This window comes from Petromyzon marinus, assembly GCF_048934315.1.
Source record: "Petromyzon marinus isolate PM22_M1 ecotype Great Lakes invasive population chromosome 80 unlocalized genomic scaffold, UKy_Petmar_22M1.pri1.0 chr80_unloc.1, whole genome shotgun sequence".
NCBI classification, from domain to species: domain Eukaryota; kingdom Metazoa; phylum Chordata; class Hyperoartia; order Petromyzontiformes; family Petromyzontidae; genus Petromyzon; species Petromyzon marinus.
This window is the reverse complement of record NW_027422629.1, coordinates 60,001-86,209: the sequence shown is the minus strand read 5'-3', so window position 1 is coordinate 86,209 and position 26,209 is coordinate 60,001. Positions and strand designations below refer to the sequence as shown.

At 62.7% G+C, this 26,209-nt stretch overlaps 1 protein-coding gene across 3 annotated transcripts in view; it reads right to left on the bottom strand.

Moving 5' to 3' along the window:
* The window catches only part of LOC116958715 (uncharacterized), a 67,691-nt gene that overhangs the window by 11,961 nt on the left and 29,521 nt on the right, over positions 1-26,209 (bottom strand). For all 3 annotated transcript variants that reach the window (XM_076058853.1, XM_076058854.1, XM_076058855.1), the window contains 2 exons: positions 25,553-25,625; positions 5,441-5,547 (listed from right to left, as the gene is read on the bottom strand). In XM_076058853.1, the coding sequence (XP_075914968.1) occupies positions 5,441-5,547; positions 25,553-25,625 (180 nt within the window). The remainder of the gene's footprint in view (positions 1-5,440; positions 5,548-25,552; positions 25,626-26,209) is intronic.

Genomic DNA, 26,209 nt, shown 5'->3' with positions numbered 1-26,209 from the left:
ACTGAGACACTGGGACACTGGGACACTGAGACACTGGGACCCTGTGAGGCTGGGACACTGAGACACTGAGACACTGGGACACTGAGACACTGGGACACTGAGACACTGGGACACTGAGACACTGAGACACTGGGACACTGGGAGACTGAGACACTGGGACACTGAGAGGCTGGGACACTGGGACACTGGGACACTGAGACACTGGGACACTGAGACACTGGGACACTGGGACCCTGTGAGGCTGGGACACTGAGACACTGGGACACTGAGACACTGGGACACTGAGACACTGGGACACTGGGACCCTGTGAGGCTGAGACACTGGGACACTGGGACACTGAGACACTGGGACACTGAGACACTGGGACACTGGGACCCTGTGAGGCTGGGACACTGGGACACTGGGACACTGAGACACTGGGACACTGAGACACTGGGACACTGGGACCCTGTGAGGCTGAGACACTGGGACACTGGGACACTGAGACACTGGGACACTGGGACACTGAGACACTGGGACCCTGTGAGGCTGAGACACTGGGACACTGGGACACTGAGACACTGGGACACTGGGACACTGAGACACTGGGACACTGAGACACTGAGACACTGGGACACTGAGACACTGAGACACTGGGACACTGAGACACTGAGACACTGAGACACTGGGACACTGGGACACTGAGACACTGGGACACTGGGACACTGAGACACTGGGACCCTGTGAGGCTGGGACACTGAGACACTGAGACACTGGGACACTGAGACACTGGGACACTGAGACACTGGGACACTGAGACACTGAGACACTGGGACACTGGGAGACTGAGACACTGGGACACTGAGAGGCTGGGACACTGGGACCCTGTGAGGCTGGGACACTGAGACACTGAGACACTGGGACACTGAGACACTGGGACACTGAGACACTGGGACACTGAGACACTGAGACACTGGGACACTGGGACACTGAGACACTGGGACACTGAGACACTGGGACACTGGGACCCTGTGAGGCTGGGACACTGAGACACTGGGACACTGGGACACTGAGACACTGGGACCCTGTGAGGCTGAGACACTGAGACACTGGGACACTGGGACACTGAGACACTGGGACACTGGGACCCTGTGAGGCTGGGACACTGGGACACTGAGACACTGAGACACTGGGACACTGAGACACTGGGACACTGGGACACTGAGACACTGGGACACTGAGACACTGAGACACTGAGACACTGGGACACTGAGACACTGGGACACTGAGACACTGAGACACTGGGACACTGGGACCCTGTGAGGCTGAGACACTGAGACACTGAGACACTGGGACACTGAGACACTGGGAGACTGAGACACTGGGACACTGAGAGGCTGGGACACTGAGACACTGGGACACTGGGACCCTGTGAGGCTGGGACACTGAGACACTGGGACACTGGGACACTGAGACACTGGGACACTGAGACACTGGGACACTGGGACCCTGTGAGGCTGGGACACTGGGAGACTGGGACACTGAGACACTGGGACACTGAGACACTGGGACACTGTGAGGCTGGGACACTGGGACCCTGTGAGGCTGGGACACTGGGACACTGAGACACTGAGACACTGGGACACTGAGACACTGGGACACTGAGACACTGAGACACTGGGACACTGGGACCCTGTGAGGCTGAGACACTGAGACACTGAGACACTGGGACACTGGGACCCTGTGAGGCTGGGACACTGGGACACTGAGACACTGGGACACTGGGACACTGGGACACTGGGACACTGGGACACTGAGACACTGGGACACTGGGACCCTGTGAGGCTGGGACACTGGGACACTGAGACACTGGGACACTGAGAGGCTGAGACGCTGACACACTGAGACACTGAGACACTGGGACACTGAGACACTGAGACACTGGGACACTGAGACACTGGGACACTGAGACACTGAGACACTGGGACACTGGGACACTGAGACACTGGGACACTGAGACACTGGGACACTGAGACACTGGGACACTGGGAGGCTGAGACGCTGACACACTGAGACACTGAGACACTGAGACACTGAGACACTGAGACACTGAGACACTGGGAGGCTGGGACACTGAGACACTGGGACACTGAGATACTGGGAGGCTGGGACACTGAGACACTGGGACACTGGGACACTGAGACACTGGGACACTGAGACACTGAGACACTGACACACTGGGACACTGAGACACTGAGACACTGGGACACTGGGACACTGAGACACTGGGACACTGAGACACTGGGACACTGAGACACTGGGACACTGGGAGGCTGAGACGCTGACACACTGAGACACTGAGACACTGAGACACTGAGACACTGAGACACTGACACACTGGGAGGCTGGGACACTGAGACACTGGGACACTGAGATACTGGGAGGCTGAGACACTGGGACACTGGGAGGCTGGGACACTGAGACACTGAGAGGCTGGGACACTGGGACACTGAGACACTGGGACACTGGGACACTGGGACACTGGGACACTGAGACACTGGGACACTGGGACACTGAGACACTGAGAGGCTGGGACACTGGGACACTGGGACACTGAGACACTGGGACACTGGGACACTGAGACACTGGGACCCTGTGAGGCTGGGACACTGAGACACTGAGACACTGGGACACTGAGACACTGGGACACTGAGACACTGGGACACTGAGACACTGAGACACTGGGACACTGGGACACTGAGACACTGGGACACTGAGACACTGAGACACTGGGAGGCTGAGACACTGGGACACTGAGACACTGAGACACTGGGACACTGGGACACTGAGACACTGGGACACTGAGACACTGGGACACGGAGACACTGGGACACTGAGACACTGGGACACTGAGACACTGGGACACTGATACACTGAGAGGCTGAGACACTGGGAGGCTGGGACACTGAGACACTGAGACACTGAGACACTGGGACACTGAGACACTGAGACACTGGGACACTGAGAGGCTGAGACACTGAGACACTGAGACACTGGGACACTGGGACACTGAGATACTGGGACACTGAGACACTGGGACACTGGGACACTGAGACACTGAGACACTGGGACACTGAGACACTGAGACACTGGGACACTGAGACACTGGGACACTGAGACACTGGGACACTGGGACACTGAGACACTGAGACACTGGGACACTGAGACACTGAGACACTGGGACACTGAGACACTGAGACACTGGGACACTGAGACACTGGGACACTGGGACACTGAGACACTGGGACACTAAGACACTGGGACACTGAGACACTGAGACACTGAGACACTGGGACACTGAGAGGCTGAGACACTGAGACACTGGGAGGCTGGGACACTGGGACACTGGGACACTGAGACACTGGGACACTGAGACACTGAGACACTGGGACACTGAGACACTGAGACACCGAGACACTGGGACACTGGGACACTGAGACACTGGGACACTGAGACACTGAGACACTGAGACACTGAGACAATGAGACACTGGGACACTGGGACACTGAGACACTGAGACACTGGGAGGCTGAGACACTGAGACACTGAGAGGCTGAGACACTGAGACACTGAGACACTGGGACACTGGGACACTGAGACACTGGGAGGCTGGGAGGCTGGGACACTGAGACACTGAGACAGACACTGGGACACTGGGACACTGAGACACTGAGACACTGAGACACTGAGACACTGAGACACTGGGACACTGAGACACTGGGACACTGAGACACTGAGACACTGAGACAATGAGACACTGGGACACTGGGACACTGAGACACTGGGACACTGAGACACTGAGACACTGAGACACTGAGACACTGGGACACTGAGATACTGAGATACTGAGACACTGAGACACTGAGACACTGAGACACCGAGACACTGGGACACTGAGACACTGGGACACTGAGACACTGAGACACTGAGACAATGAGACACTGGGACACTGGGACACTGAGACACTGGGACACTGAGACACTGAGACACTGAGACACTGGGACACTGAGACACTGGGACACTGAGATACTGAGATACTGAGACACTGAGACACTGAGACACTGGGACACTGAGACAATGAGACACTGAGACACTGAGACACTGAGACACTGGGACACTGGGACACTGAGACACTGAGACACTGAGAGGCTGGGACACTGAGACACTGAGACACTGAGATACTGAGACACTGAGACACTGGGACACTGAGACACTGGGACACTGGGAGGCTGGGACACTGGGACACTGAGATACTGAGATACTGAGACACTGAGACACCGAGACACTGGGACACTGAGACACTGGGACACTGGGACACTGAGACACTGAGACACTGGGACACTGAGAGGCTGAGACACTGAGAGGCTGAGACACTGGGACACTGAGACACTGGGACACTGGGAGGCTGAGACACTGGGAGGCTGAGACACTGGGACACTGAGACACTGGGACACTGAGACACTGGGACACTGGGAGGCTGAGACACTGGGAGGCTGAGACACTGGGACACTGAGATACTGAGACACTGAGACACTGGGACACTGAGATACTGAGACACTGAGACACTGGGACACTGAGATACTGAGACACTGAGACACTGGGACACTGAGATACTGAGACACTGAGACACTGGGACACTGAGACACTGAGACACTGAGACACTGGGACACTGAGACACTGATACACTGAGAGGCTGAGACACTGAGACACTGAGAGGCTGGGACACTGGGACACTGGGAGGCTGAGACACTGGGAGGCTGAGACACTGGGACACTGAGACACTGGGACACTGAGATACTGAGACACGGGTGGACAGAGGAGCTGGGAGTACGAGCAAGAGTCTGGGTGGGTGAGTGGGTGGGTGAGTGGGTGAGTGGGTGGGTGGGTGAGTGGGTGGGTGAGTGGGTGGGTGAGTGGGTGAGTGAGTGGGTGGGTGAGTGGGTGAGTGAGTGGATGAGTGAGTGAGTGGATGAGTGTTTGAGTGGGTGAGTGAGTGGGTGGGTGAGTGAGTGGATGAGTGAGTGAGTGGTTGAGTGAGTGAGTGAGTGGATGAGTGAGTGAGTGGATGAGTGAGTGAGTGGATGAGCGAGTGAGTGTGTGAGTGAGTGTGTGAGTGGATGAGTAAGTGGATGAGTGAGTGAGTGGTTGAGTGAGTGAGTGGATGAGTGAGTGAGTGGATGAGTGAGTGAGTGGATGAGCGAGTGAGTGTGTGAGTGAGTGAGTGAGTGGATGAGTGAGTGAGTGGATGAGCGAGTGAGTGGATGAGTGAGTGAGTGGATGAGTGAGTGTGTGAGTGGATAAGTGAGTGGATGAGTGAGTGAGTGGTTGAGTGAGTGGATGAGTGAGTGAGTGAGTGGATGAGCGAGTGAGTGGATGAGCGAGGGGGCGAGCGTCTCTCACTTGGCGCTGCATGAACTTGAGGTTGATGCCCTCGAGAGTAACCTGAAGCAGCCCTCCCTCCCCGCTGCGCGCATCCTGAACGGGGAACTCTGCTCCCAGCTCCGGACCTGCATCGACAAAGACAAAGATCCCCCAGGTAGCCTCTAGCAGGGCTGTAGGGGCAAGTGCTGTTAGTAGCGAGTAGCAGCAGCACCTATACACAGACAAAGATCCCCCGTGTAGTCTCTAGCAGGGCTGTAGGGGCAAGTGCTGTTAGTAGCGAGTAGCAGCAGCACCTATACACAGACAAAGATCCCCCGTGTAGCCTCTAGCAGGGCTGTAGGGGCAAGTGCTGTGTGTAGTAGCGAGTAGCAGCAGCACCTATACACAGACAAAGATCCCCCGTGTAGCCTCTAGCAGGGCTGTAGGGGCAAGTGCTGTTAGTAGCGAGTATTAGCAGCACCTATACACAGACAAAGATCCCCCGTGTAGCCTCTAACAGGACTGTAGGGGCAAGTGCTGTTAGCTAGTAGCAGCACCTATACACAAAGATCCCCCGTTTAGCCTCTAGCAGGGCTGTAGGGGCAAGTGCTGTTAGTAGCGAGTAGCAGCAGCACCTATACACAGACAAAGATCCCCCGTGTAGCCTCTAGCAGGGCTGTAGGGGCAAGTGCTGTTCGTAGCGAGTAGCAGCACCTATACACAGACAAAGATCCCCCGTGTAGCCTCTAGCAGGGCTGTAGGGGCAAGTGCTGTTAGCGAGTAGCAGCACCTATACACAGACAAAGATCCCCCGTGTAGCCTCTAGCAGGCTGTAGGGGCAAGTGCTGTTGGTAGTGAGTAGCAGCAGCACCTATACACAGACAAAGATCCCCCGTGTAGCCTCTAGCAGGGCTGCAGGGGCAAGTGCTGTGTGTAGTGAGTAGCAGCAGCACCTATACACAGACAAAGATCCCCCGTGTAGCCTCTAACAGGACTGTAGGGGCAAGTGCTGTTAGCTAGTAGCAGCACCTATACACAGACAAAGATCCCCCGTTTAGCCTCTAGCAGGGCTGTAGGGGCAAGTGCTGTTAGTAGCGAGTAGCAGCGGCACCTATACACAGACAAAGATCCCCCGTGTAGCCTCTAACAGGGCTGTAGGGGCAAGTGCTGTGTGTAGTAGCGAGTAGCAGCAGCACCTATACACAGACAAAGATCCCCCGTGTAGCCTCTAGCAGGGCTGTAGGGGCAAGTGCTGTGAGTAGCAGCACCTATACACAGACAAAGATCCCCCGTGTAGCCTCTAACAGGGCTGTAGGGGCAAGTGCTGTTAGTAGCGAGTAGCAGCAGCACCTATACACAGACAAAGATCCCCCGTGTAGCCTCTAGCAGGGCTGTAGGGGCAAGTGCTGTTAGTAGCGAGTAGCAGCAGCACCTATACACAGACAAAGATCCCCCGTGTAGCCTCTAGCAGGGCTGTAGGGGCAAGTGCTGTTAGTAGCGAGTAGCAGCAGCAGCTATACACAGACAAAGATCCCCCGTGTAGCCTCTAACAGGGCTGTAGGGGCAAGTGCTGTTAGTAGCGAGTAGCAGCAGCACCTATACACAGACAAAGATCCCCCGTGTAGCCTCTAGCTCTAGCAGGGCTGTAGGGGCAAGTGCTGTTGGTAGTGAGTAGCAGCAGCACCTATACACAGACAAAGATCCCCCAGGTAGCCTCTAGCAGGGCTGTAGGGGCAAGTGCTGTTAGTAGCAGCACCTATACACAGACAAAGATCCCCCGTGTAGCCTCTAGCAGGGCTGTAGGGGCAAGTGCTGTTAGCCAGTAGCAGCACCTATACACAGACAAAGATCCCCCGTGTAGCCTCTAGCAGGGCTGTAGGGGCAAGTGCTGTTAGCGAGTAGCAGCACCTATACACAGACAAAGATCCCCCGTGTAGCCTGTAGCAAGGCTGTAGGGGCAAGTGCTGTTAGTAGCGAGTAGCAGCAGCACCTATACACAGACAAAGATCCCCCGTGTAGCCTCTAACAGGGCTGTAGGGGCAAGTGCTGTTCGTAGCGAGTAGCAGCAGCAGCACCTATACACAGACAAAGATCCCCCGTGTAGCCTCTAGCAGGGCTGTAGGGGCAAGTGCTGTGAGTAGCAGCACCTATACACAGACAAAGATCCCCCAGGTAGCCTCTAGCAGGGCTGTAGGGGCAAGTGCTGTGAGTAGCAGCACCTATACACAGACAAAGATCCCCCGTGTAGCCTCTAGCAGGGCTGTAGGGGCAAGTGCTGTGTGTAGTAGCGAGTAGCAGCAGCAGCACCTATACACAGACAAAGATCCCCCGTGTAGCCTCTAACAGGGCTGTAGGGGCAAGTGCTGTGTGTAGTAGCAAGTAGCAGCAGCACCTATACACAGACAAAGATCCCCCGTGTAGCCTCTAGCAGACTGTAGGGGCAAGTGCTGTCAGTAGCGAGTAGCAGCAGCACCTATACACAGACAAAGATCCCCCGTGTAGCCTCTAACAGGGCTGTAGGGGCAAGTGCTGTTAGTAGCGAGTAGCAGCAGCACCTATACACAGACAAAGATCCCCCGTGTAGCCTCTAACAGGACTGTAGGGGCAAGTGCTGTGTGTACTAGCGAGAAGCAGCAGCACCTATACACAGACAAAGATCCCCCGTGTAGCCTCTAGCAGGGCTGTAGGGGCAAGTGCTGTTAGCGAGTAGCAGCACCTATACACAGACAAAGATCCCCCGTGTAGCCTCTAGCAGGGCTGTAGGGGCAAGTGCTGTTAGTAGCGAGTAGCAGCACCTATACACAGATAAAGCTCCCCCGTGTAGCCTCTAACAGACTGTTGGGGCAAGTGCTGTGTGTAGTAGCAAGTAGCAGCAGCACCTATACACAGACAAAGATCCCCCGTGTAGCCTCTAACAGGGCTGTAGGGGCAAGTGCTGTGTGTAGTAGCGAGTAGCAGCAGCACCTATACACAGACAAAGATCCCCCGTGTAGCCTGTAGCAGGGCTGTAGGGGCAAGTGCTGTTAGTAGCGAGTAGCAGCAGCACCTATACACAGACAAAGATCCCCCGTGTAGCCTCTAGCAGGGCTGTAGGGGCAAGTGCTGTTAGTAGCGAGTAGCAGCAGCACCTATACACAGACAAAGATCCCCCGTGTAGCCTGTAGCAGGGCTGTAGGGGCAAGTGCTGTTAGTAGCGAGTAGCAGCAGCACCTATACACAGACAAAGATCCCCCGTGTAGCCTCTAACAGGGCTGTAGGGGCAAGTGCTGTTAGTAGCGAGTAGCAGCAGCACCTATACACAGACAAAGATCCCCCGTGTAGCCTCTAACAGGCTGTAGGGGCAAGTGCTGTTAGTAGCGAGTAGCAGCAGCACCTACACACAGACAAAGATCCCCCGTGTAGCCTCTAGCAGGGCTGTAGGGGCAAGTGCTGTTAGTAGCGAGTAGCAGCAGCACCTATACACAGACAAAGATCCCCCGTGTAGCCTCTAACAGGGCTGTAGGGGCAAGTGCTGTTAGTAGCGAGTAGCAGCAGCACCTATACACAGACAAAGATCCTCCGTGTAGCCTCTAGCAGGGCTGTAGGGGCAAGTGCTGTTAGTAGCGAGTAGCAGCAGCACCTATACACAGACAAAGATCCCCCGTGTAGCCTCTAGCAGGGCTGTAGGGGCAAGTGCTGTTAGTAGCGAGTAGCAGCAGCACCTATACACAGACAAAGATCCCCCGTGTAGCCTCTAACAGGGCTGTAGGGGCAAGTGCTGTTCGTAGCGAGTAGCAGCAGCAGCACCTACACACAGACAAAGATCCCCTGTGTAGCCTCTAGTAGGGCTGTAGGGGCAAGTGCTGTGTGTAGTGAGTAGCAGCAGCACCTACACACAGACAAAGATCCCCCGTGTAGCCTTAACAGGGCTGTAGGGGCAAGTGCTGTGTGTAGTAGCGAGTAGCAGCAGCACCTATACACAGACAAAGATCCCCCGTGTAGCCTCTAACAGGGCTGTAGGGGCAAGTGCTGTTAGTAGCGAGTAGCAGCAGCACCTATACACAGACAAAGATCCCCCGTGTAGCCTCTAACAGGCTGTAGGGGCAAGTGCTGTTAGTAACGAGTAGCAGCAGCACCTACACACAGACAAAGATCCCCCGTGTAGCCTCTAGCAGGGCTGTAGGGGCAAGTGCTGTTAGTAGCGAGTAGCAGCAGCACCTATACACAGACAAAGATCCCCCGTGTAGCCTCTAACAGGGCTGTAGGGGCAAGTGCTGTTAGTAGCGAGTAGCAGCAGCACCTATACACAGACAAAGATCCCCCGTGTAGCCTCTAGCAGGGCTGTAGGGGCAAGTGCTGTTAGTAGCGAGTAGCAGCGGCACCTATACACAGACAAAGATCCCCCGTGTAGCCTCTAGCAGGGCTGTAGGGGCAAGTGCTGTTCGTAGCGAGTAGCAGCAGCACCTATACACAGACAAAGATCCCCCGTGTAGCCTCTAGCAGGGCTGTAGGGGCAAGTGCTGTTGGTAGCGAGTAGCAGCAACACCTATACACAGACAAAGATCCCCCATGTAGCCTCTAGCAGGGCTGTAGGGGCAAGTGCTGTTAGTAGCGAGTAGCAGCAGCACCTATACACAGACAAAGATCCCCCGTGTAGCCTCTAGCAGGGCTGTAGGGGCAAGTGCTGTTAGTAGCGAGTAGCAGCAGCACCTATACACAGACAAAGATCCCCCGTGTAGCCTCTAGCAGGGCTGTAGGGGCAAGTGCTGTGTGTAGTAGCGAGTAGCAGCAGCACCTATACACAGACAAAGATCCCCCGTGTAGCCTCTAGCAGGGCTGTAGGGGCAAGTGCTGTTAGTAGCGAGTAGCAGCACCTATACACAGACAAAGATCCCCCGTGTAGCCTCTAACAGGGCTGTAGGGGCAAGTGCTGTGTGTAGTAGCGAGTAGCAGCAGCACCTATACACAGACAAAGATCCCCCGTGTAGCCTCTAACAGGGCTGTAGGGGCAAGTGCTGTGTGTAGTAGCAAGTAGCAGCAGCAACACCTATATACAGACAAAGATCCCCCGTGTAGCCTCTAGCAGGGCTGTAGGGGCAAGTGCTGTTAGTAGCGAGTAGCAGCAGCACCTATACACAGACAAAGATCCCCCGTGTAGCCTCTAGCAGGGCTGTAGGGGCAAGTGCTGTCAGAAGCAAGTAGCAGCGTCTTTGAAGGCTACCGGCACTGTGGCACTCACAGAGGGGGTGGGTGGCCAGCACCACGCCCAGCCACCTTCGCCACTGTGTCTCCCCCGTGTCTCCCACCCCGTGTCTCCCACCCCGTGTCTCCCACCCCGTGTCTCCCCCGTGTCTCCCCCGTGTCTCCCACCCCGTGTCTCCCACCCCGTGTCTCCCACCCCGTGTCTCCCCCGTGTCTCCCCCGTGTCTCCCACCCCGTGTCTCCCACCCCGTGTCTCCCCCGTGTCACCCCCGTGTCTCCCCCGTGTCTCCCCCGTGTCTCCCCCGTGTCACCCCCGTGTCTCCCCCGTGTCTCCCCCGTGTCACCCCCGTGTCTCCCCCGTGTCACCCCCGTGTCTCCCCCGTGTCTCCCCCGTGTCTCCCCCCGTGTCTCCCCCTCCCGTGTCTCCCCCCGTGTCTCCCCCACGTGTACCAGGCTTGATCCCGTGTCTCCCCCGTGTCTCCCCCGTGTCTCCACGTGTCTCCCCGTGTCTCCCCGTGTCTCCCCGTGTCTCCCCGTGTCTCCCCACGTGTACCAGGCTTGATCCCGTGTCTCCCCCGTGTCTCCCCGTGTCTCCCCGTGTCTCCCCGTGTCTCCCCCGTGTCTCCCCGTGTCTCCCCGTGTCTCCCCGTGTCTCCCCACGTGTACCAGGCTTGATCCCGTGTCTCCCCGTGTCTCCCCGTGTCTCCCCGTGTCTCCCCGTGTCTCCCCGTGTCTCCCCACGTGTACCAGGCTTGATCCCGTGTCTCCCCCGTGTCTCCCCGTGTCTCCCCGTGTCTCCCCCGTGTCTCCCCGTGTCTCCCCGTGTCTCCCCGTGTCTCCCCGTGTCTCCCCACGTGTACCAGGCTTGATCCCGTGTCTCCCCGTGTCTCCCCGTGTCTCCCCGTGTCTCCACGTGTCTCCCCGTGTCTCTCCGTGTCTCCCCGTGTCTCCCCGTGTCTCCCCACGTGTACCAGGCTTGATCCCGTGTCTCCCCGTGTCTCCCCGTGTCTCCCCGTGTCTCCCCGTGTCTCCCCCGTGTCTCCCCCGTGTCTCCCCCGTGTCTCCCCCGTGTCTCCCCCGTGTCTCCCCCGTGTCTCCCGACGTGTACCAGGCTTGATCCCGTGTCGCCCCCGTGTCTCCCCCGTGTCTCCCCATGTCTCCCCCGTGTGTCCCCCGTGTCTCCCCGTGTCTCCCCGTGTCTCCCCCGTGTCTCCCCCACGTGTACCAGGCTTGATCCCGTGTCTCCCCGTGTCTCCCCCGTGTCTCCCCCGTGTCTCCCCCGTGTCTCCCCCGTGTCTCCCCGTGTCTCCCCGTGTCTCCCCCGTGTCTCCCCCGTGTCTCCCCCGTGTCTCCCCGTATCTCCCCGTGTCTCCCCCGTGTCTCCCCGTGTCTCCCCCGTGTCTCCCCCGTGTCTCCCCCGTGTCTCCCCGTGTCTCCCCGTGTCTCCCCCTCCCGTGTCTCCCCCGTGTCTCCCCGTGTCTCCCCCGTGTCTCCCCGTGTCTTCCCCGTGTCTCCCCCGTGTCTCCCCACGTGTCTCCCCGTGTCTCCCCGTGTCTCCCCCGTGTCTCCCCGTGTCTCCCCATGTCTCCCCCGTGTCTCCCCCGTGTCTCCCCCGTGTCACCCCCGTGTCTTCCCGTGTCTCCCCCGTGTCTCCCCGTGTCTCCCCACGTGTACCAGGCTTGATCCCGTGTCTCCCCGTGTCTCCCCCGTCCCGTGTCTCCCCGTGTCTCCCCGTGTCTCCCCGTGTCTCCCCACGTGTACCAGGCTTGATCCCGTGTCTCCCCGTGTCTCCCCGTGTCTCCCGTGTCTCCCCCGTGTCTCCCCGTGTCTCCCCGTGTCTCCCCGTGTCTCCCCACGTGTACCAGGCTTGATCCCGTGTCTCCCCCGTGTCTCCCCGTGTCTCCCCGTGTCTCCCCCGTGTCTCCCCGTGTCTCCCCGTGTCTCCCCGTGTCTCCCCGTGTCTCCCCACGTGTACCAGGCTTGATCCCATGTCTCCCCGTGTCTCCCCGTGTCTCCCCCGTGTCTCCCCCGTGTCTCCCCCGTGTCTCCCCGTGTCTCCCCGTGTCTCCCCCGTGTCTCCCCGTGTCTCCCCGTGTCTCCCCGTGTCTCCCCACGTGTACCAGGCTTGATCCCGTGTCTCCCCGTGTCTCCCCGTGTCTCCCCGTGTCTCCCCCCGTGTCTCCCTGTGTCTCCCCGTGTCTCCCCGTGTCTCCCCGTGTCTCCCCGTGTCTCCCCCGTGTCTCCCCGTGTCTCCCCGTGTCTCCCCCGTGTCTCCCCGTGTCTCCCCGTGTCTCCCCGTGTCTCCCCGTGTCTCCCCGTGTCTCCCCACGTGTACCAGGCTTGATCCCGTGTCTCCCCGTGTCTCCCCGTGTCTCCCCCCGTGTCTCCCTGTGTCTCCCCGTGTCTCCCCGTGTCTCCCCGTGTCTCCCCCGTGTCTCCCCGTGTCTCCCCGTGTCTCCCCGTGTCTCCCCGTGTCTCCCCGTGTCTCCCCCGTGTCTCCCCGTGTCTCCCCACGTGTACCAGGCTTGATCCCGTGTCTCCCCGTGTCTCCCCGTGTCTCCCCGTGTCTCCCCGTGTCTCCCCGTGTCTCCCCGTGTCTCCCCCGTGTCTCCCCGTGTCTCCCCGTGTCTCCCCGTGTCTCCCCGTGTCTCCCCCGTGTCTCCCCGTGTCTCCCCACGTGTACCAGGCTTGATCCCGTGTCTCCCCGTGTCTCCCCGTGTCTCCCCGTGTCTCCCCGTGTCTCCCCGTGTCTCCCCGTGTCTCCCCGTGTCTCCCCCGTGTCTCCCCATGTCTCCCCACGTGTACCAGGCTTGATCCCGTGTCTCCCCCGTGTCTCCCCGTGTCTCCCCGTGTCTCCCCGTGTCTCCCCGTGTCTCCCCGTGTCTCCCCACGTGTACCAGGCTTGATCCCGTGTCTCCCCCGTGTCTCCCCGTGTCTCCCCGTGTCTCCCCATGTCTCCCCGTGTCCCCCCGTGTCTCCCCGTGTCTCCCCACGTGTACCAGGCTTGATCCCGTGTCTCCCCGTGTCTCCCCGTGTCTCCCCGTGTCTCCCCGTGTCTCCCCGTGTCTCCCCACGTGTACCAGGCTTGATCCCGTGTCTCCCCGTGTCTCCCCGTGTCTCCCCGTGTCTCCCCGTGTCTCCCCGTGTCTCCCCGTGTCTCCCCACGTGTACCAGGCTTGATCCCGTGTCTCCCCGTGTCTCCCCGTGTCTCCCCGTGTCTCCCCGTGTCTCCCCGTGTCTCCCCACGTGTACCAGGCTTGATCCCGTGTCTCCCCCGTGTCTCCCCGTGTCTCCCCGTGTCTCCCCGTGTCTCCCCATGTCTCCCCGTGTCTCCCCGTGTCTCCCCGTGTCTCCCCACGTGTACCAGGCTTGATCCCGTGTCTCCCCGTGTCTCCCCGTGTCTCCCCCGTGTCTCCCCGTGTCTCCCCCGTGTCTCCCCGTGTCTCCCCCGTGTCTCCCCCGTGTCTCCCCGTGTCTCCCCGTGTCTCCCCCGTGTCTCCCCCACGTGTACCAGGCTTGATCCCGTGTCTCCCCGTGTCTCCCCCGTGTCTCCCCCGTGTCTCCCCCGTGTCTCCCCCGTGTCTCCCCGTGTCTCCCCGTGTCTCCCCCGTGTCTCCCCCGTGTCTCCCCCGTGTCTCCCCGTATCTCCCCGTGTCTCCCCCGTGTCTCCCCGTGTCTCCCCCGTGTCTCCCCCGTGTCTCCCCCGTGTCTCCCCGTGTCTCCCCGTGTCTCCCCCTCCCGTGTCTCCCCCGTGTCTCCCCGTGTCTCCCCCGTGTCTCCCCGTGTCTTCCCCGTGTCTCCCCCGTGTCTCCCCACGTGTCTCCCCGTGTCTCCCCGTGTCTCCCCCGTGTCTCCCCGTGTCTCCCCATGTCTCCCCCGTGTCTCCCCCGTGTCTCCCCCGTGTCACCCCCGTGTCTTCCCGTGTCTCCCCGTGTCTCCCCGTGTCTCCCCCCGTGTCTCCCCCCGTGTCTCCCCCGTGTCTCCCCGTGTCTCCCCACGTGTACCAGGCTTGATCCCGTGTCTCCCCGTGTCTCCCCCGTCCCGTGTCTCCCCGTGTCTCCCCGTGTCTCCCCGTGTCTCCCCACGTGTACCAGGCTTGATCCCGTGTCTCCCCGTGTCTCCCCGTGTCTCCCCGTGTCTCCCCCGTGTCTCCCCGTGTCTCCCCGTGTCTCCCCGTGTCTCCCCACGTGTACCAGGCTTGATCCCGTGTCTCCCCCGTGTCTCCCCGTGTCTCCCCGTGTCTCCCCCGTGTCTCCCCGTGTCTCCCCGTGTCTCCCCGTGTCTCCCCGTGTCTCCCCACGTGTACCAGGCTTGATCCCATGTCTCCCCGTGTCTCCCCGTGTCTCCCCCGTGTCTCCCCCGTGTCTCCCCCGTGTCTCCCCGTGTCTCCCCGTGTCTCCCCCGTGTCTCCCCGTGTCTCCCCGTGTCTCCCCGTGTCTCCCCACGTGTACCAGGCTTGATCCCGTGTCTCCCCGTGTCTCCCCGTGTCTCCCCGTGTCTCCCCCCGTGTCTCCCTGTGTCTCCCCGTGTCTCCCCGTGTCTCCCCGTGTCTCCCCCGTGTCTCCCCGTGTCTCCCCGTGTCTCCCCCGTGTCTCCCCGTGTCTCCCCGTGTCTCCCCGTGTCTCCCCGTGTCTCCCCGTGTCTCCCCACGTGTACCAGGCTTGATCCCGTGTCTCCCCGTGTCTCCCCGTGTCTCCCCCCGTGTCTCCCTGTGTCTCCCCGTGTCTCCCCGTGTCTCCCCGTGTCTCCCCCGTGTCTCCCCGTGTCTCCCCGTGTCTCCCCGTGTCTCCCCGTGTCTCCCCGTGTCTCCCCCGTGTCTCCCCGTGTCTCCCCACGTGTACCAGGCTTGATCCCGTGTCTCCCCGTGTCTCCCCGTGTCTCCCCGTGTCTCCCCGTGTCTCCCCGTGTCTCCCCGTGTCTCCCCCGTGTCTCCCCGTGTCTCCCCGTGTCTCCCCGTGTCTCCCCGTGTCTCCCCCGTGTCTCCCCGTGTCTCCCCACGTGTACCAGGCTTGATCCCGTGTCTCCCCGTGTCTCCCCGTGTCTCCCCGTGTCTCCCCGTGTCTCCCCGTGTCTCCCCGTGTCTCCCCGTGTCTCCCCCGTGTCTCCCCATGTCTCCCCACGTGTACCAGGCTTGATCCCGTGTCTCCCCCGTGTCTCCCCGTGTCTCCCCGTGTCTCCCCGTGTCTCCCCGTGTCTCCCCACGTGTACCAGGCTTGATCCCGTGTCTCCCCCGTGTCTCCCCGTGTCTCCCCGTGTCTCCCCATGTCTCCCCGTGTCCCCCCGTGTCTCCCCGTGTCTCCCCACGTGTACCAGGCTTGATCCCGTGTCTCCCCGTGTCTCCCCGTGTCTCCCCGTGTCTCCCCGTGTCTCCCCGTGTCTCCCCACGTGTACCAGGCTTGATCCCGTGTCTCCCCGTGTCTCCCCGTGTCTCCCCGTGTCTCCCCGTGTCTCCCCGTGTCTCCCCGTGTCTCCCCACGTGTACCAGGCTTGATCCCGTGTCTCCCCGTGTCTCCCCGTGTCTCCCCGTGTCTCCCCGTGTCTCCCCGTGTCTCCCCACGTGTACCAGGCTTGATCCCGTGTCTCCCCCGTGTCTCCCCGTGTCTCCCCGTGTCTCCCCGTGTCTCCCCATGTCTCCCCGTGTCTCCCCGTGTCTCCCCGTGTCTCCCCACGTGTACCAGGCTTGATCCCGTGTCTCCCCGTGTCTCCCCGTGTCTCCCCCGTGTCTCCCCGTGTCTCCCCCGTGTCTCCCCGTGTCTCCCCCGTGTCTCCCCCGTGTCTCCCCGTGTCTCCCCGTGTCTCCCCCGTGTCTCCCCGTGTCTCCCCCGTGTCTCCCCCATGTCTCCCCGTGTCTCCCCGTGTCTCCCCCGTGTCTCCCCGTGTCTCCCCGTGTCTCCCCGTGTCTCCCCCGTGTCTCCCCGTGTCTCCCCGTGTCTCCCCCGTGTCTCCCCGTGTCTCCCCCCCCCCAGTGTCTCCCCGTGTCTCCCCGTGTCTCCCCGTGTCTCCCCGTGTCTCCCCCGTGTCTCCCCGTGTCTCCCCGTGTCTCCCCGTGTCTCCCCGTGTCTCCCTGTGTCTCCCCCGTGTCTCCCCCCGTGTCTCCCCCATGTCTCCCCCGTGTCTCCCCCGTGTCTCCCCGTGTCTCCCCGTGTCTCCCCGTGTCTCCCCCCGTGTCTCCCCCCGTGTCTCCCCGTGTCTCCCCGTGTCTCCCCCGTGTCTCCCCCCGTGTCTCCCCCATGTCTCCCCCGTGTCTCCCCGTGTCTCCCCGTGTCTCCCCGTGTCTCCCCGTGTCTCCCCACGTGTACCAGGCTTGATCCCGTGTCTCCCCGTGTCTCCCCGTGTCTCCCCCGTGTCTCCCCGTGTCTCCCCGTGTCTCCCCGTGTCTCCCCGTGTCTCCCCACGTGTACCAGGCTTGATCCCGTGTCTTCCCGTGTCTCCCCCGTGTCTCCCCGTGTCTCCCCGTGTCTCCCCGTGTCTCCCCGTGTCTCCCCACGTGTACCAGGCTTGATCCCGTGTCTCCCCCGTGTCTCCCCGTGTCTCCCCCGTGTCTCCCCGTGTCTCCCCGTGTCTCCCCGTGTCTCCCCACGTGTACCAGGCTTGATCCCGTGTCTCCCCGTGTCTCCCCCGTGTCTCCCCGTGTCTCCCCGTGTCTCCCCGTGTCTCCCCGTGTCTCCCCGTGTCTCCCCGTGTCTCCCCACGTGTACCAGGCTTGATCCCGTGTCTCCCCGTGTCTCCCCGTGTCTCCCCGTGTCTCCCCGTGTCTCCCCGTGTCTCCCCGTGTCTCCCCGTGTCTCCCCACGTGTACCAGGCTTGATCCCGTGTCTCCCCCTGTGTCTCCCCGTGTCTCCCCGTGTCTCCCCGTGTCTCCCCGTGTCTCCCCACGTGTACCAGGCTTGATCCCGTGTCTCCCCCTGTGTCTCCCCGTGTCTCCCCGTGTCTCCCCGTGTCTCCCCGTGTCTCCCCACGTGTACCAGGCTTGATCCCGTGTCTCCCCCCGTGTCTCCCCGTGTCTCCCCGTGTCTCCCCGTGTCTCCCCGTGTCTCCCCGTGTCTCCCCGTGTCTCCCCACGTGTACCAGGCTTGATCCCGTGTCTCCCTGTGTCTCCCCGTGTCTCCCCGTGTCTCCCCGTGTCTCCCCGTGTCTCCCCACGTGTACCAGGCTTGATCCCGTGTCTCCCCCCGTGTCTCTCCCCGTGTCTCCCCGTGTCTCCCCGTGTCTCCGCGTGTCTCCCCGTGTCTCCCCCGTGTCTCCCCCGTGTCTCCCCGTGTCTCCCCGTGTCCCCCCGTGTCTCCCCGTGTCTCCCCCTGTATCTCCCCGTGTCTCCCCGTGTCTCCCCGTGTCTCCCCGTGTCTCCCCGTGTCTCCCCCGTGTCTCCCCGTGTCTCCCCGTGTCTCCCCGTGTCTCCCCGTGTCTCCCCCGTGTCCCCCCGTGTCTCCCCGTGTCTCCCCCGTGTCTCCCCGTGTCTCCCCGTGTCTCCCCCGTGTCTCCCCGTGTCTCCCCGTGTCTCCCCCGTGTCTCCCCGTGTCTCCCCGTGTCTCCCCGTGTCTCCCCGTATCTCCCCGTGTCTCCCCATGTCTCCCCGTATCTCCCCGTGTCTCCCCGTGTCTCCCCGTGTCTCCCCGTGTCTCCCCGTATCTCCCCGTGTCTCCCCGTGTCTCCCCGTATCTCCCCGTGTCTCCCCGTGTCTCCCCGTGTCTCCCCGTGTCTCCCCGTATCTCCCCGTGTCTCCCCGTGTCTCCCCGTGTCTCCCCGTGTCTCCCCGTGTCTCCCCACGTGTACCAGGCTTGATCCCGTGTCTCCCCGTGTCTCCCCGTGTCTCCCCGTGTCTCCCCGTGTCTCCCCACGTGTACCAGGCTTGATCCCGTGTCTCCCCCCGTGTCTCCCCCCGTGTCTCCCCGTGTCTCCCCGTGTCTCCCCGTGTCTCCCCACGTGTACCAGGCTTGATCCCGTGTCTCCCCGTGTCTCCCCGTGTCTCCCCGTGTCTCCCCGTGTCTCCCCACGTGTACCAGGCTTTATCCCGTGTCTCCCCCGTGTCTCCCCGTGTCTCCCCGTGTCTCCCCGTGTCTCCCCGTGTCTCCCCGTGTCTCCCCGTGTCTCCCCGTGTCTCCCCGTGTCTCCCCGTGTCTCCCCACGTGTACCAGGCTTGATCCCGTGTCTCCCCGTGTCTCCCCGTGTCTCCCCGTGTCTCCCCGTGTCTCCCCACGTGTACCAGGCTTGATCCCGTGTCTCCCCCGTGTCTCCCCGTGTCTCCCCGTGTCTCCCCGTGTCTCCCCGTGTCTCCCCGTGTCTCCCCGTGTCTCCCCGTGTCTCCCCACGTGTACCAGGCTTGATCCCGTGTCTCCCCGTGTCTCCCCGTGTCTCCCCGTGTCTCCCCGTGTCTCCCCCGTGTCTCCCCACGTGTACCAGGCTTGATCCCGTGTCTCCCCCGTGTCTCCCCGTGTCTCCCCGTGTCTCCGCGTGTCTCCCCGTGTCTCCCCCGTGTCTCCCCGTGTCTCCCCACGTGTACCAGGCTTGATCCCGTGTCTCCCCCGTGTCTCCCCGTGTCTCCCCGTGTCTCCCCGTGTCTCCCCGTGTCTCCCCGTGTCTCCCCGTGTCTCCCCCACGTGTCTCCCCACGTGTACCAGGCTTGATCCCGTGTCTCCCCCGTGTCTCCCCGTGTCTCCCCGTGTCTCTCCCCGTGTCTCCCCGTGTCTCCCCCACGTGTCTCCCCGTGTCTCCCCGTGTCTCCCCGTGTCTCCCCCACGTGTCTCCCCGTGTCTCCCCGTGTCTCTCCCACGTGTCTCCCCACGTGTACCAGGCTTGATCCCGTGTCTCCCCGTGTCTCCCCGTGTCTCCCCGTGTCTCCCCGTGTCTCCCCGTGTCTCCCCGTGTCTCCCCGTGTCTCCCCGTGTCTCCCCGTGTCTCCCCGTGTCTCCCCCACGTGTCTCCCCACGTGTACCAGGCTTGATCCCGTGTCTCCCCGTGTCTCCCCGTGTCTCCCCGTGTCTCCCCGTGTCTCCCCCTCCCGTGTCTCCCCGTGTCTCCCCCACGTGTCTCCCCACGTGTCTCCCCGTGTCTCCCCGTGTCTCCCCCCCGTGTCTCCCCCACGTGTCTCCCCGTGTCTCCCCGTGTCTCCCCCCCGTGTCTCCCCCACGTGTCTCCCCACGTGTACCAGGTTTGATCCCGTGTCTCCCCGTGTCTCCCCACGTGTACCAGGCTTGATCCCGTGTCTCCCCGTGTCTCCCCGTGTCTCCCCGTGTCTCCCCGTGTCTCCCCGTGTCTCCCCCACGTGTCTCCCCCACGTGTCTCTCCCACGTGTCTCCCCCACGTGTCTCCCCACGTGTACCAGGCTTGATCCCGTGTCTCCCCGTGTCTCCCCGTGTCTCCCCGTGTCTTCCCGTGTCTCCCCGTGTCTCCCCCACGTGTCTCCCCGTGTCTCCCCGTGTCTCCCCGTGTCTCCCCGTGTCTCCCCGTGTCTCCCCCCCGTGTCTCCCCGTGTCTCCCCGTGTCTCCCCACGTGTCTCCCCGTGTCTCCCCGTGTCTCCCCGTGTCTCCCCCACGTGTCTCCCCGTGTCTCCCCCACGTGTCTCCCCACGTGTCTCCCCGTGTCTCCCCGTGTCTCCCCGTGTCTCCCCCACGTGTCTCCCCGTGTCTCCCCCACGTGTCTCCCCGTGTCTCCCCGTGTCTCCCCGTGTCTCCCCGTGTCTCCCCGTGTCTCCCCCCGTGTCTCCCCGTGTCTCCCCGTGTCTCCCCGTGTCTCCCCGTGTCTCCCCGTGTCTCCCCGTGTCTCTCCGTGTCTCCCCACGTGTCTCCCCGTGTCTCCCCGTGTCTCCCCGTGTCTCCCCGTGTCTCCCCGTGTCTCCCCCACGTGTCTCCCCACGTGTACCAGGCTTGATCCCGTGTCTCCCCGTGTCTCCCCGTGTCTCCCCGTGTCTCCCCGTGTCTCCCCGTGTCTCCCCCACGTGTCTCCCCACGTGTCTCCCCACGTGTACCAGGCTTGATCCCGTGTCTCCCCCGTGTCTCCCCGTGTCTCCCCGTGTCTCCCCGTGTCTCCCCCGTGTCTCCCCCCCGTGTCTCCCCACGTGTCTCCCCACGTGTACCAGGCTTGATCCCGTGTCTCCCCGTGTCTCCCCGTGTCTCCCCGTGTCTCCCCACGTGTCTCCCCGTGTCTCCCCGTGTCTCCCCGTGTCTCCCCCACGTGTCTCCCCGTGTCTCCCCGTGTCTCCCCCGTGTCTCCCCGTGTCTCCCCGTGTCTCCCCGTGTCTCCCCGTGTCTCCCCGTGTCTCCCCGTGTCTCCCCGTGTCTCCACGTGTCTCCCCACGTGTCTCCCCGTGTCTCCCCGTGTCTCCCCGTGTCTCCACGTGTCTCCCCACGTGTCCCCCACGTGTCTCCCCACGTGTACCAGGCTTGATCCCGTGTCTCCCCGTGTCTCCCCGTGTCTCCCCGTGTCTCCCCGTGTCTCCCCACGTGTCTCCCCCACGTGTCTCCCCACGTGTCTCCCCACGTGTACCAGGCTTGATCCCGTGTCTCCCCGTGTCTCCCCGTGTCTCCCCGTGTCTCCCCGTGTCTCCCCGTGTCTCCCCACGTGTCTCCCCACGTGTCTCCCCACGTGTACCAGGCTTGATCCCGTGTCTCCCCGTGTCTCCCCGTGTCTCCCCGTGTCTCCCCGTGTCTCCCCGTGTCTCCCCCACGTGTCTCCCCACGTGTCTCCCCACGTGTACCAGGCTTGATCCCGTGTCTCCCCGTGTCTCCCCGTGTCTCTCCCCGTGTCTCCCCGTGTCTCCCCTGTGTCTCCCCCCCCGTGTCTCCCCGTGTCTCCCCCCGTGTCTCCCCGTGTCTCCCCGTGTCTCCCCCACGTGTCTCCCCCACGTGTCTCCACGTGTCTCCCCCACGTGTCTCCCCCACGTGTCTCCCCCACGTGTCTCCCCCACGTGTCTCCCCGTGTCTCCCCGTGTCTCCCCGTGTCTCCCCGTGTCTCCCCGTGTCTCCCCGTGTCTCCCCGTGTCTCCCCGTGTCTCCCCGTGTCTCCCCGTGTCTCCCCCACGTGTCTCCCCCACGTGTCTCCCCGTGTCTCCCCGTGTCTCCCCGTGTCTCCCCGTGTCTCCCACGTGTCTCCCCACGTGTACCAGGCTTGATCCCGTGTCTCCCCGTGTCTCCCCGTGTCTCCCCGTGTCTCCCCGTGTCTCCCCCACGTGTCTCCCCACGTGTCTCCCCACGTGTACCAGGCTTGATCCCGTGTCTCCCCCGTGTCTCCCCGTGTCTCCCCGTGTCTCCCCGTGTCTCCCCCGTGTCTCCCCCCCGTGTCTCCCCACGTGTCTCCCCACGTGTACCAGGCTTGATCCCGTGTCTCCCCGTGTCTCCCCGTGTCTCCCCGTGTCTCCCCACGTGTCTCCCCGTGTCTCCCCGTGTCTCCCCGTGTCTCCCCCACGTGTCTCCCCGTGTCTCCCCGTGTCTCCCCCGTGTCTCCCCGTGTCTCCCCGTGTCTCCCCGTGTCTCCCCGTGTCTCCCCGTGTCTCCACGTGTCTCCCCACGTGTCTCCCCGTGTCTCCCCGTGTCTCCCCGTGTCTCCACGTGTCTCCCCACGTGTCCCCCACGTGTCTCCCCACGTGTACCAGGCTTGATCCCGTGTCTCCCCGTGTCTCCCCGTGTCTCCCCGTGTCTCCCCGTGTCTCCCCACGTGTCTCCCCCACGTGTCTCCCCACGTGTCTCCCCACGTGTACCAGGCTTGATCCCGTGTCTCCCCGTGTCTCCCCGTGTCTCCCCGTGTCTCCCCGTGTCTCCCCGTGTCTCCCCACGTGTCTCCCCACGTGTCTCCCCACGTGTACCAGGCTTGATCCCGTGTCTCCCCGTGTCTCCCCGTGTCTCCCCGTGTCTCCCCGTGTCTCCCCGTGTCTCCCCCACGTGTCTCCCCACGTGTCTCCCCACGTGTACCAGGCTTGATCCCGTGTCTCCCCGTGTCTCCCCGTGTCTCTCCCCGTGTCTCTCCCCGTGTCTCCCCGTGTCTCCCCTGTGTCTCCCCCCCCGTGTCTCCCCGTGTCTCCCCCCGTGTCTCCCCGTGTCTCCCCCACGTGTCTCCCCCACGTGTCTCCCCCACGTGTCTCCCCCACGTGTCTCCCCCACGTGTCTCCCCCACGTGTCTCCCCCACGTGTCTCCCCCACGTGTCTCCCCGTGTCTCCCCGTGTCTCCCCGTGTCTCCCCGTGTCTCCCCGTGTCTCCCCGTGTCTCCCCGTGTCCCCCACGTGTCTCCCCCACGTGTCTCCCCACGTGTACCAGGCTTGATCCCGTGTCTCCCCGTGTCTCCCCGTGTCTCTCCCCGTGTCTCCCCGTGTCTCCCCTGTGTCTCCCCCCCCGTGTCTCCCCGTGTCTCCCCCCGTGTCTCCCCGTGTCTCCCCGTGTCTCCCCGTGTCTCCCCCACGTGTCTCCCCCACGTGTCTCCCCCACGTGTCTCCACGTGTCTCCCCCACGTGTCTCCCCCACGTGTCTCCCCCACGTGTCTCCCCCACGTGTCTCCCCGTGTCTCCCCGTGTCTCCCCGTGTCTCCCCGTGTCTCCCCGTGTCTCCCCGTGTCTCCCCGTGTCTCCCCGTGTCCCCCACGTGTCTCCCCCACGTGTCTCCCCACGTGTACCAGGCTTGATCCCGTGTCTCCCCGTGTCTCCCCACGTGTCTCCCCGTGTCTCCCCGTGTCTCCCCGTGTCTCCCCCACGTGTCTCCCCGTGTCTCCCCGTGTCTCCCCGTGTCTCCCCGTGTCTCCACGTGTCCCCCACGTGTCTCCCCACGTGTACCAGGCTTGATCCCGTGTCTCCCCGTGTCTCCCCGTGTCTCCCCCGTGTCTCCACGTGTCTCCCCGTGTCTCCCCGTGTCTCCCCGTGTCTCCCCGTGTCTCCCCGTGTCTCCCCGTGTCTCCCCACGTGTCTCCCCACGTGTACCAGGCTTGATCCCGTGTCTCCCCGTGTCTCCCCGTGTCTCCCCGTGTCTCCCCGTGTCTCCCCGTGTCTCCCCACGTGTCTCCCCACGTGTACCAGGCTTGATCCCGTGTCTCCCCGTGTCTCCCCGTGTCTCCCCGTGTCTCCCCGTGTCTCCACGTGTCCCCCACGTGTCTCCCCACGTGTACCAGGCTTGATCCCGTGTCTCCCCGTGTCTCCCCGTGTCTCCCCGTGTCTCCCCGTGTCTCCCCACGTGTCTCCCCACGTGTACCAGGCTTGATCCCGTGTCTCCCCGTGTCTCCCCGTGTCTCCCCGTGTCTCCCCGTGTCTCCCCGTGTCTCCACGTGTCCCCCACGTGTCTCCCCACGTGTACCAGGCTTGATCCCGTGTCTCCCCGTGTCTCCCCGTGTCTCCCCCGTGTCTCCCCCACGTGTCTCCCCGTGTCTCCCCCACGTGTCTCCCCCACGTGTCTCCCCGTGTCTCCCCGTGTCTCCCCGTGTCTCCCCGTGTCCCCCACGTGTCTCCACGTGTCTCCCCACGTGTACCAGGCTTGATCCCGTGTCTCCCCGTGTCTCCACGTGTCTCCCCGTGTCTCCCCGTGTCTCCCCGTGTCTCCCCGTGTCTCCCCCACGTGTCTCCCCACGTGTCTCCCCGTGTCTCCCCGTGTCTCCCCGTGTCTCCCCGTGTCTCCCCGTGTGTCTCCCCGTGTCTCCCCGTGTCTCCCCGTGTCTCCCCACGTGTACCAGGCTTGATCCCGTGTCTCCCCGTGTCTCCCCGTGTCTCCCCGTGTCTCCCCACGTGTCTCCCCGTGTCTCCCCGTGTCTCCCCGTGTCTCCCCGTGTCTCCCCGTGTCTCCCCGTGTCTCCCCGTGTCTCCCCGTGTCTCCCCGTGTCTCCCCGTGTCTCCCCGTGTCTCCCCGTGTCTCCCCCACGTGTCTCCCCGTGTCTCCGCGTGTCTCCCCGTGTCTCCCCCACGTGTCTCCCCCACGTGTCTCCCCACGTGTACCAGGCTTGATCCCGTGTCTCCCCCACGTGTCTCCCCGTGTCTCCACGTGTCTCCCCGTGTCTCCCCGTGTCTCCCCGTGTCTCCCCGTGTCTCCCCGTGTCTCCACGTGTCTCCCCGTGTCTCCCCGTGTGTCTCCCCGTGTCTCCCCGTGTCTCCCCGTGTCTCCCCACGTGTACCAGGCTTGATCCCGTGTCTCCCCGTGTCTCCCCGTGTCTCCCCGTGTCTCCCCACGTGTCTCCCCGTGTCTCCCCGTGTCTCCCCCGTGTCTCCCCGTGTCTCCCCGTGTCTCCCCGTGTCTCCCCGTGTCTCCCCGTGTCTCCCCGTGTCTCCCCGTGTCTCCCCGTGTCTCCCCGTGTCTCCCCGTGTCTCCCCGTGTCTCCCCGTGTCTCCCCGTGTCTCCCCGTGTCTCCCCCACGTGTCTCCCCGTGTCTCCGCGTGTCTCCCCGTGTCTCCCCCACGTGTCTCCCCCACGTGTCTCCCCACGTGTACCAGGCTTGATCCCGTGTCTCCCCCACGTGTCTCCACGTGTCTCCCCGTGTCTCCCCGTGTCTCCCCGTGTCTCCCCGTGTCTCCCCGTGTCTCCCCGTGTCTCCCCGTGTCTCCCCGTGTCTCCCCGTGTCCCCCCGTGTCTCCACGTGTCTCCCCACGTGTCTCCCCACGTGTACCAGGCTTGATCCCGTGTCTCCCCCGTGTCTCCCCGTGTCTCCCCGTGTCTCCCCGTGTCTCCCCGTGTCTCCCCGTGTCTCCCCGTGTCTCCCCGTGTCCCCCCGTGTCTCCACGTGTCTCCCCACGTGTCTCCCCACGTGTACCAGGCTTGATCCCGTGTCTCCCCCGTGTCTCCCCGTGTCTCCCCGTGTCTCCCCGTGTCTCCCCACGTGTCTCCCCCTGTGTCTCCCCGTGTCTCCCCGTGTCTCCCCGTGTCTCCCCGTGTCTCCCCGTGTCTCCCCGTGTCTCCCCGTGTCTCCCCGTGTCTCCCCGTGTCTCCCCGTGTCTCCCCGTGTCTCCCCGTGTCTCCCCGTGTCTCCCCGTGTCTCCCCGTGTCTCCCCCACGTGTCTCCCCACGTGTACCAGGCTTGATCCCGTGCTGTCGTGCCGCGGCTCTCTCCATGCTCTCCTTCACACAGTAGTACAGCTCCCGGCACTGTGACACACACAGAGAGATATACACACACAGACACACACACAGAGAGATATACACTTAGACACACACACAGAGAGACACACACACACACAGTAGTACAGCTCCCGGCACTGTGACACACACACAGATATACACTTACATACACACACACACACACACAGTAGTACAGCTCCCGGCACTGTGACACACACACATACAGAGACACACTTAGACACACACACTTAGACACACACACAGTAGTACAGCTCCCGGCACTGTGACACAAAGACACACACAGACACACACACACTTAGACACACACACACACACAGTAGTACAGCTCCCGGCACTGTGACACACAAATACACACACACACACAAATACACACACACACTTACATACACACACACACACAGACACACACACAGTAGTACAGCTCCCGGCACTGTGACACACAAATACACACACACACACACAGACACACACACTTAGACACACACACACACTTAGACACACACACAGTAGTACAGCTCCCGGCACTGTGACACACAAATACATACACACACAGATACACTTACATACACACACACACTTAGACACACACA